This window comes from Pantherophis guttatus, chromosome 2 (assembly GCF_059756535.1).
Source record: "Pantherophis guttatus breed Tessera chromosome 2, ASM5975653v1, whole genome shotgun sequence".
Taxonomy (NCBI): Eukaryota; Metazoa; Chordata; class Lepidosauria; order Squamata; family Colubridae; genus Pantherophis; species Pantherophis guttatus.
Genome location: NC_142064.1, coordinates 174,006,362 through 174,017,617, shown reverse-complemented (window position 1 = coordinate 174,017,617; position 11,256 = coordinate 174,006,362). Strand labels below are relative to the sequence as shown.

Sequence of the window (11,256 nt, the reverse complement as noted above, 5' to 3'; positions counted from 1 at the left end):
AGGTTTTCAGAAGTTACCTTAGTGAATAAAACAAAAAATTCACCACTGAAGTGAATCTAAATAAACTTGTTAAAGAAATTCATCTTGAAAGCTAAGCATCTTCTCCCTAATGAGCTAGTCTTCATTTCTTTTCACACTCCCTTCTTCTGGTTTCACCTACTGAATTTCTATAAAAATTTCTAATAAACATTCCTTATTGCCAACTTGTTTCTTAAGTCATAAATTCTCTTTCAGCTCACTGCCTTATTCTTGCTAGCTCTTCTTCTCCCTTCCTTCCTTCACTTCCTATCTTCTCTCATATGTTTTCATATAACACATTCAAAACAGTATTCTTCGTTGCACAAATCCTATGCCTTGTAAGGTGTGTAAGACAAATTGCCTTTTTTCAATTTCTGAAAATACCTTAATAGTCATAATTAAAGCTGGTGGAATATTAGTGTGCTATACGATGCAGTAACCATAAGCCAGTCATCTGAACAGGTGATCTACATCCTGTACAAACAATTCTCTTTCCTGAATGAAGACGAATATATGTGTCCCAGGAGCTCCAGCACAAGTCCGAAAGCTCGGAAGACAAAACCTCTGGTCCCGGTGACTGATCCAGATTGGATCCTGCAATTCTGTTTCTTCTCCAACTTCTTTGACACTTTGCAAATGGTTAGGATTTGTTTTGAAAAGCACTGCATTTGTATAACATGCATATTATTCATATATTTTCCAGCAAGCTTTGCACGTTCATCTTTTCTGAGAAAACCTCAACAACGCCCATCTGATTTCATTTCAACCTGTCTCTAATAACCAAGTCCTCCACATGCCAAATTTGAACATATGGCTCTACTAAAGCTTCTTCTTCCTCCACTGGTTCTGCCCCTGGGCTCTTCAGTCCTTTAAATGCAATGGCTTCTTTTGCAAAATGGTCAGGATGTAATGAATGTGGAACATATTATCTCAGGGTGATACCAGGCTGGATGTATCTGGAATAGCAATAATTACCAATGCACTTCCTTTCCAGCCCTACACAACTAAAGCCTCCTGATGAGGATAAAACTGTGTGGGGCCTTTTCTGGCCTCTCCTCTGCCATAATATCCAAGCTTTTGCTAGTAGGAGAAAGCAGGAAGAAGTCTCATCTTCAGGACAACATTTAGAAGTTCAAGTTGCATATTAGCCCCAGAACCTTGCAAAAGATACAATTTGGAACTGCCTGAAAATAACCTCCTGACTCACTTCCAAAACACTCTGGCCAACTTTCATTTCCAAAGTTTCAGATGGCTCCAACTGCCTGCTAATTACAAAACAACATTAGTGATTGAGACACCTTGGTTCCTCTGGCATGCCTCCATCAACTTGTTAGAGTTGGCCTTTGGATTTTTAACGATTGGATCCTGTCTCTTCTTTCTTTTATCCTGTGGAAAGTATTACAAAAAAAAGAAGCTCGATTCTGAAATAAAAGAGAATGGTACTTCCTCCGTTTACTGAACCTCCTTGTTTAGGACCATATCTATGCTTGCAGATTGAGCATCCATACAGATGGTGCTGCTCCAAACCTGTGATCTCACGGAGCAAACTGATTGCTCCTCAATTGGAAGTACATCATTGCTACTAGTTAAGACGCTAAACCAATCAGTCCCCAACAAATCAGAGGCCATAAATTAGTGGCTATCAAATTTTGTTATTATTTTTTTAAAGAATCTCTTACATTAGAGATAATTTGGGATGACTTTCTTTTTAATGGCTTTATTGATGCCAGGATTATCTTTAAGTTCTGCTTTTCCTTTTCTTAAATACTGGAAGAAAACGAAGAAGCATTTATCCTAGCACCAAACATGCACTTTGGTAATAAAACACCAAGGACAAAACTTTGCTCACACTCAAAAGAGGAACCCTGAGATCAAAAAGAACCAAAGAGGGGGAAATTTTTACTTTAACCGAGTAACTCTTGGGCAAGAATCTAGCACACATTTCCTTTCCAGGGAAGAAACCCCACCCGCAAGCCCTAAGAACAAACAAAACCAAGACAACTGCAACTGCTAAGCTCAGCATCAAAAGCAGCAGCCAATTCCTCTATCCCAGCCCCCATTTTTCTTTAGCAAATACAAATCCAAAAACACAGGAAAAAAAAAATCAAACAAATAAAGGACATGTAATAACGCAGAGACTGGTGAACAGGGGCAGCAGGCAGCCCACAGCACCAGAAGTCCAAACTTAATAAATAACTTGTAAAAAAAATATCTTTTCTATTTTCCTTTGTGTTTTGTGTCTGTTCACAGTGCGTGAGCAAGCGTCACTGTTGCATATCCTCAAGCCTCTGGTCACAGTAGAGAGAGACAAGCAGGGAGCAACGCTGTCACTGGTGGCAACCCCGATGGCGGATGCTCAATTCCCAGAAACATACAAGCAGAGGCTGAAGAAGTACTTTCTCGTCCAAAGCGTTGTACATCTGGGCTGTCTGGTGCGGTGCCTGGAATGTCAAAGGCCCTGAAACGTAACCACATTCCAGGAAGACCAGACCTAGGACCCATCTCTTCCTGGCAATACTGAAGAAGACAAAATGGTCACGGGTGACTGAGCAGGTGAAGCAAATAATGCATGCCACTGGAGAGTTGTTCTAGTGAAGGCTGGTGCTTGTTGTGGTGCTCTCTCTTTTAAGATCTGGCAGCCAAGGACCCCTTCTCTGATACAGCAGCCACACTACATGGCTACCTGGTGAAGAAGGGCAGGTGATGCTGGCTGAGGATGCTGCTCGTGCGGGGTGACTCTGTCTTAGCCATGACATCTTTGAACCAGGATGCCACATCCACTTCCAGTGTCTCGTAACGCTTGATGAAGTTGTGTTCCTGAAAACAAGCAGATGGAATGGAGTATTTTTCCCTTCTGTTACTAAAAGTCTGAAAGAGCAACTCTAAGTAGGACTTGGGGGGAGGAGGGAGAAACCTCCTGAAATCTAGGAAAGTATTCTGCTGGGCCTAGATCTGTGATGGCGAATCTATGGCACATGTGCCAGAGGTGGCACGCAGTGCCCTCTATGTGGGCACGTGAGCCATCGCCCCAGTTCAGCACTTTGCATGCATGCACAGGGGATGGGGCACATGCTCAGGGGCCACACACGCATTGCATTTTGGGGGTTCGGGCGGGTGGGCATGCACGCTTTGGGCACTAGATCTGGAAAAGGTTAGCCATCACTGCCCTAGATTAACTAAGGTCAACTTTGTCAGAAACAACTATGTTTGAAAATGTACAAACAGACACACAATGATGCTGAATACAAGCAAAAACAAATGGACAGTCATGAAAAAAAATCAGCTCAATAGAACTTCTCTGCTTTAGGAAACTGAGAATGTGTGTTTATGTGTTTATAACATAATTATGAGGATGATGAGGATGATAATAAACACAAAATTCTGCACCAAGTGCAAATTGTTTTAAGATTAAAGTTGACAGAAACCCCCCTATAGCTACTATATAACCATTCATAATCACTTCATGAATGTGTATACTCACAAGTAGCTTGTTGTACTTTGGTCTCTTCCTGTGATCTTTAGTAAGGCTAGAAGAATAAAAACACACATTCATAAAAACCACATTTTCTAACTGAATTTTGCTTAACAATAATTCTTTAGCACCAATATTTCATATTTATGTAAGTTATTCCCCTCTAAGTTTGCTAGTTAATAGAATGAAATCCATCATTATCCTGGCCCAGCCCAAGCCCTATTTTCACATCTACCCTCTGGTTATCATTTTCAGCTCAATGAAGGAGTCCCTCCTTACTCTGCAATTAGCCAAGACACAGGCCAAGGGAAAAAAGCAGGAGCCATGAACAGATTGAGAAGAGAACAGAAACTTATGGAAAGGCCCAAAATTTGTGCAAAGTGAACTGGAAGGCTGAGATGAGATTTAATTTTATGGAAAAATGACAAAGATCCTTGACTTCACCTTTTCACAAAAGCACATCACCAGACTGACCAAATAAAACTGTGTCACTGATCTTTTGATGTATTATATATAATTAAGTTTTCCCTATTTCAAACAATTCTTGGTGACGTACACCAAGCGAGAAACAATAAAAATTAACATAGATGTCGAGAAGAGAAAAACATGCATGCCGACAAAAAGCAATCTATAGGGGCTCAACCACCACCCAACCCCAAGGCCTGGGAGCACAGCCAGGTCCTCAAGGACTTTCAGAAATCATCAGGATGGGAATCATTCATATCTCTTGGAGTTACTATTCCAAAGGGCAATACTGTGACAGAGAATGTAAACTTCCTGGGTCCTGATAAGGCTGGAGTGGGCCCATTTTCTACATATTATTAATTTTAGAAATTATTGACTACTCACTGTAAGTTGTTTTTGAGACAATTTACTCACCAGTCTTTTACAAAGGACTGGAAATCCACGGAAAATCCCATGTTATTTGGGAGAAGAGGAGGATCTTCCTGCAAAACCTTGGTGAGGACCTCAAAATCTGTTTTGCAGTTCTTATAGGGAAACTGCCCTGTAGCTAACTCAACCTACATTGGAATGTGAAGTGAGAAGAAATGCCAAGTATTAAAAGTTAAAACAAGTTAGCAAAAAATATCACCCTCTCTTGCAGTATCATTTAACAGGATCAGTTTTAGTTCACTGTGTCATAAGGTATTAAAAAATATCATTTGCTGTTTCACTGGGATCTCTTATATGCCAAGCAGACTGCTTTCAGGCCTCTTAACATGATGACCAAGGCATCTCCTCCATCAAACTGGCTGAAATCCTACAATATCACTGAATCTCATAATACTGTCACAACCATCCTAAGTCACAATACTGTTATGTAATGTTAGTCTTAAGTTCAGCTTTCTTCTAAGATACTTTTAAACTTCGCTTTTGCATTCTTCACTTTAGAAAGAGAAGATAAAGCACTCTAAAAACTGCTACCGTCTACTAAATAATAATAACTACAGACATGAAAAATTATTTAAGCGTGCTGAGAATCTAGCAAGGCTTAATTAAAGAGCTTTGGCATCTACATGGGCTACAGAGAAAACCTTTGAGGAATGCGGGCAGCCTGCAATCTATGGATTGCTCATTTGCCATATCAAAAAACAAAGAAGAGAGTTTAACTTACCAGGGAAATGCCCAGGCTCCACACATCTGCACGGATATCATAATCGGGTTTTGAGGGATCAGGAGGATCTATTCTTTCAGGCTAAAAACAACAACAACAAAAAAGCCATTAAAAGAACAACTGATTGCTAATTTCTTACCTGCACTTAGGAAACAACCCTCAATTATAGAAACAAAATAAACAATGGAACTATGATTGCATAATAGTACAGTACATTTTCAAAATCTTAGGCCATATTCTAGTGGCAACTCTGTATAGATGTGCTGTGAATCACACACCAGATGTGTGATTCTGATTCCAAGGGGACATCCTCAGGCAGAGATATACTGATATAATCTAAATGGGCCTGGCCCAGAATACTGTTGAAAAGAAAGCCTATTAAGGAATTGATACAGCAAAAAAATTGGGCACACTGTAATAAGATTACAAAATTACAGTAAGTTCCCTGAAGATATTCCCTAAACATTTCCCTAAGCATTCCTTACCGCCATATACGCTGCACAACCAGCACTCCGGGTTTTGGCTTTTGAATCTACCAGCCTCCCACTGATCCCAAAGTCACACAACTTGATTTGCCCCCTCTCATCCAACAAAATATTGGAAGGCTTCACATCTCTATGAATGACACCATGCTTCTCTTTCAAATAATAGAGGGCTTTCACAATCTAGGGAGAAGAAAAAGAATCAAAAATCAGTGCCGAAGAAATGACTCAATGTAAGAAAAGTAATGTTTGCATTTGTTTAGGTTTAGCGAAACTCAATTTCTACGAAGACATTTGCTACTTGGAAAGCAAAGGTTAGTCACTCACTTGGAAGATTATGTGATTATGTAGAATACAGAGTTTCAGTTACATAACTTAATATACTTACATTTATTATAGCATAACCTTTTATCCACATACATCACAAAACAAATGTCAAAGATTATTAAAAAGAGGAGGGATACATATGTGAAACTATACTGTTAGTATTTCTCCTTGGTAGGAGAGATGAACAATCTGCCTACACTGATTTTATTCAGTTTTATTTTTATTAAATAATACTCATTCAAATTGTCAAATGTAGCTGAAAATTGGAGCAGACTTAATTCCTCCCCCCCACCTCAATGTTAGGTTGACTTTTTAAGTTGTCAACTTCCAAACTGCCACTCATTAATTGGCACTTCCTCTAAGCTGCTCATACAGCCTTCTTGGTGGGTGGGCAACCCGCACATGCATACATACACCAAGGAATATTTTAAAGAAAATGCATGGGGAACATTAGGAGGCACAAAACAGTTTTAACAATTTAAAATCTAGAGAGAGATCTGTAAATCTGGCCTGGCCTAACTCCCATCTTTTAAATTTTTTAAATTTTTAAATTTGTGATTTTATAAATTGGGTGTTTTAATCTGTGTTTCGGCCGAAATATTTAATAATTTAAAGGGATTTTTTAATATTTGTATTATCTGTATTTTATCTTGGCTGTTCACCGCCCTGAGTCCTTCGGGAATAAGGCGGTATAGAAATTTGATTAATAAATAAATAAATAAAATAATAAATATTTTTTTTCCCAAACTCCTGCACTTATGTTTGCAAGCAGCATACATTTTTATTTGGGGTCAACCTTACCAGAGGTTATCAACACTCACCGCCACAGTCATCTTCCCCAAGATTCTCTCGGGGATGGGTCCTTGAATGCGTTTCTTCAGCTTCTCTGCACACGTGCCCATTAGCTCCATGGCTATAAAAACATCCGTCTATGGACAAAAAAGGAGTAAAAATGAAGGGAGATATTCACCAAGTTAATCATATTGCATTTTAAAAATAGAGTAGATGGAAGCACTGAGTTCGCTTACATTTGTGATGAAAGTCCCAAAGCACTGAACAATATAGGGACAGTCATGACTCTTCAGCACCACATCCAGATCCATTAGGATCCTTTTGTTCTCTTCTTTGTTACCAGAACGACGCATTTGCTAAGAAGAAAAAAAGATGGGGCACACCTGAGCATGGAGGGTAGATAAAACATTTTTTAAAAAATATGTGCTGTACATGCCTTCCCTCATGGTGAGCACTTCCGTTATTTGTCCAAAGATCATCACTATTTTCTATCAAAAAAAGACACTTACTGTAAATCTCTTCAACCTATCTCTCCTGTCTCAAAAACAAATAAATCATACAAGCTATATTCAAAGTGAGTAAATTCCTGCCATTTCAACCCTGACTGCTTATTCTTTTAAGAGTTTTGTGTTTCAAGAGTTTTGAGTTTCCAAACTCAAGTATATCTACCTCACCTTCACAGCTATGATGTGTCCTGTCTTTTTGAAGCGCATTTTCCACACTTGTCCACACGTCCCACTACCAATCTCACCAAGGTTTTCTAGGTCATGGATTTCAGCTTGATATCTCTGTGGGAAATGAGAACATATAACTTAGACACAAGCAAGCATTAATATAATGAAGACTGAAAAAGGAAAGACTATTTTATGGCAACTTTTAGTGCAGTCAACTGTTATGTCATCAGGCTGCAAAGTATTTTAATCTACTATATCTCTTATCTCTTCCTATAAAATATCCTTTATAAAGCCACATTAACTTGCCAATCTAAAGTGGAAATTCACAGCAGAACTTTGAAATGCCTGTCTGAAAGTTAAAGATTAATTTGAAACATATACTGTATGAAGTGCAACAAAAATAAAAAGATGGACAACCCACAAATCCTATATCCAAGAATGCAGGTTATGCCACGTTAGATCAGATTATGAAGTTCCTTATCACGATTTTCCGACCTCAAATGTGATTCAGCTTTAATCAGATACTGGGCTGGAATACTTTGTCTAGAGCAGGGGAGATGAAGTCAACCTACCTGGCCTCCAATGGTCAAATAACCGGTTTGCTTCATGATCTCCTGCAGTTTTTGATCAATTTCTATGCTAGGAAGGGAAAGAAAGAAAAGCTAAAGAGCTTATGGCAGCTTGTATCCTTGACATGGGACTTATCAACACACACTCTCTGTGGGAACAGATACTATGAGTATACTAAGAGTATACACAGTCCTATTATGAAGCTCCCATGCTCAGCAACAGTATCTGAATAATTATGTAAAGGAGGAAAATTCTACGAAGAATAGTAAGTAGTTTTATATTCAACCCTCTTGACAAAATCAGCCAGTCCTACAACAAGCCCTCTAAATCATTCCCAGCTGTAAAGAAGAATGCAGATTGTCATGAATGTTTACTCAACTGGTGAATGCAAAATAAGCAGCAGGCCCAGTTAATAAACTGGCACACCCTTTCATGGACAGATGCTTTTAAACTTCTTGGGGCCTAATACAAATATTACACCAAATAAATAAGCTGCATTCCAATATGTAGGAAAAATACTACATTTACTGAAAATACCTTAACATGAATTTGAAAGATCTGTTTTTTACATTCTGCCAAACATACATTGCTTACTACCCTGTTTTCCCTAAAATAAGACATCCCCTGATAATAAGCCCAATCGGGCTTTTGAGCGCATGGCAATAAGGCCAAGCGCTTATTTCAGGGTTCAAGGAAATATAAATCAGGGTCTTATTTTTGGGAAAACACGGTATGATGGCATTCTGACTATGGCAAGAAATCATGTTTTGTAATGACTTGTTTGGTTCTAATCTCATTTATGAATGGTGAGTATGTAAGACACAGGGAGTCAGCAATGACTGCAGCAAAATATAAAACAAATTACTTTCAACCCTAGGAAGAGGACAACGGTAAAACATTCCCCCAAAAAATATTACCAAAGGAACATGGATTTCTCCGCATACAATAGTTACCAGGAGTCAAGAGTGACTCAGAGGCAATCAAATCAAATCATCAGCAATCAAGCAATTAAATAAGCAACAATGGTGAAATATACAATGAATGGTCAGCCCCCACCCCAACATGCTGTCACCAAACATCATAATAGCACATGATTGCAAGTTCTTCTTGTATGGTAGAGATTAGACCATCTGTATACTGCCATACTTGTTACATACAGTCAGGTCCAGAAATATTGGGACATCGACACAATTCTAACATCTTTGGCTCTATACACCACCACAATGGAGTTGGAATGAAACAAACACAATGTGCTTTAACTGCAGACTGTCAGCTTTAATTTGAGGGTATGTACACCCAACTCAGGTGAACGGTGTAGGACTTACAGCAGTTTGCATATGTGCCTCCCACTTGTTAAGGGACCAAAGGTAATAGGATAGAATAATAATCATAAATCAAACTTTCCCTTCTTAATACTTGGTTGCAAATCCTTTGCAGTCAATCACAGCCTGAAATCTGGAATGCATAGACATCACCAGACGCTGGGTTTCATCCCTGGTGATGCTCTGCCAGGCCTCTACTGCAACTGTCTTCAGTTCCTGCTTGTTCTTGGGGCATTTTCCCTTCAGTTTTGTCTTCAGCAAGTGAAATGCATGCTCAATGGGATTTAGGTCAGGGGATTGACTTGGCCATTGCATAACATTCCACTTCTGTCCCTTCAAAAACTCTTTAGTTGCTTTTGCAGTATGCTTTGGGTCATTGTCCATCTGCACTGTGAAGCGCCGTCCAATGAGTTCTGCAGCATTTGGCTGAATGTGAGCAGATAATATTGCCCGAAACACTTCAGAATTCATCCTGCTGCTTTTGTCAGCAGTCACATCATCAATAAATACAAGAGAACCAGTTCCATCGGCAGCCATACATGCCCACACCATGACACTACCACCACGCTTCACTGATGAGGTGGTATGCTTAGGATCATGAGCAGTTCCTTTCCTTCTCCATACTCTTCTCTTCCCATCACTCTGGTACAAGTTGATCTTGGTCTCATCTGTCCGTAGGATCTTGTTCCAGAACTGTGAAGGCTTTGTTAGATGTTGTTTGGCAAACTCTAATCTGGCCTTCCTGTTTTTGAGGCTCACCAATGGTTTACATCTTGTGATGAACCATCTGTATTCATTCTGGTGAAGTCTTCTCTTGATTGTTGACTTTGACACACATACACCTACCTCCTGGAGAGTGTTCTTGATCTGGCCAACTGTTGTGAAGGGTGCTTTCTTCACCAGGGAAAGAATTCTTCGGTTATCCACCACAGTTGTTTTCCGTGGTCTCCCAGGTCTTTTGGTGTTGCTGAGCTCACCGGTGCGTTCCTTCTTTTTGAGAATGTTCCAAACAGTTGTTTTGGCCACGCCTAATGTTCTTGCTATCTCTCTGATGAGTTTGTTTTGTTTCTTCAGCCTAATGATAGCTTGCTTCACTGATAGTGACAGCTCTTTGGATCTCACCTTGAGAGCTGACAGCAACAGATTCCAAATGCAAATAGCACACTTGAAATGAACTCTGGGCCTTTTATCTGCACATTGTAATTGGGGTAATGAGGGAATATCACACACCTGGCCATGGAACAGCTGAGAAGCCAATTGTCCCATTACCTTTGGTCCCTTAACAAGTGGGAGGCACATATGCAAACTGCTGTAAGTCCTACACCGGTCACCTGAGTTGGATGTACATACCCTCAAATTAAAGCTGACAGTCTGCAGTTAAAGCACATTGTGTTTGTTTCATTCCAACTCCATTGTGGTGGTGTATAGAGCCAAAGATGTTAGAATTGTGTCAATGTCCCAATATTTCTGGACCTGACTATACATTTCCATTTCATTAGACATTAAAGCAATATAAAAGCTGTGCTATAAACATCTTCCCCCCCTTCTTAGTAAATTGCCCACCTCTAGTTTGAATATAAGCCTAGAAACTGTGACAAAAGTTCTTAAAAACATGGGAAAAATTAAGCGAGCGTTCTACTACTATTTAGTTACTTTGCTCCAACTGTGTTTACCTCTCCATGCTCCTGTGCATGAGGAATGGTGGCGGAGGAGGGAGGCCCAGGATATTTCGAGGGCGTGTTGGATGTGTGTGATGTTGGGGTGAGTTTTCCAAAGAGGAGGAACGGCTGCTACCATCGTTGGCTAAGGGAAGTTGCAATGCTGAGAAAGAAGAGGAAAGTTAGACAAAGGGTTAGTAGCTCACTAGGAATTCCTAGGCTGACTCATTTTGCCATGTTAAAATGCAATGGGTGTGAATTCCTAGAAGTTTATTATTATCTTGATTTCTCACTTATCAGGTTAACATTGCCATTTCTAAATATCA

The 11,256-nt window shown here is 39.6% G+C and overlaps 1 protein-coding gene across 2 annotated transcripts in view; it reads right to left on the bottom strand.

Annotated features, from left to right (window-relative positions):
* Positions 1–1,719: 1,719 nt before the first annotated feature.
* MAP2K7 (mitogen-activated protein kinase kinase 7) overlaps positions 1,720–11,256 on the bottom strand; it is a 39,675-nt gene continuing 30,138 nt past the window's right edge. For both annotated transcript variants that reach the window (XM_034407113.3, XM_034407120.3), the window contains 10 exons: positions 10,946–11,093; positions 7,953–8,019; positions 7,381–7,494; positions 6,943–7,062; positions 6,736–6,843; positions 5,591–5,770; positions 5,106–5,186; positions 4,370–4,512; positions 3,500–3,545; positions 1,720–2,835 (listed from right to left, as the gene is read on the bottom strand). In XM_034407113.3, coding sequence (XP_034263004.1) covers positions 2,698–2,835; positions 3,500–3,545; positions 4,370–4,512; positions 5,106–5,186; positions 5,591–5,770; positions 6,736–6,843; positions 6,943–7,062; positions 7,381–7,494; positions 7,953–8,019; positions 10,946–11,093 — 1,145 coding nt within the window. In that variant the 3' untranslated portion in view covers positions 1,720–2,697. The remainder of the gene's footprint in view (positions 2,836–3,499; positions 3,546–4,369; positions 4,513–5,105; positions 5,187–5,590; positions 5,771–6,735; positions 6,844–6,942; positions 7,063–7,380; positions 7,495–7,952; positions 8,020–10,945; positions 11,094–11,256) is intronic.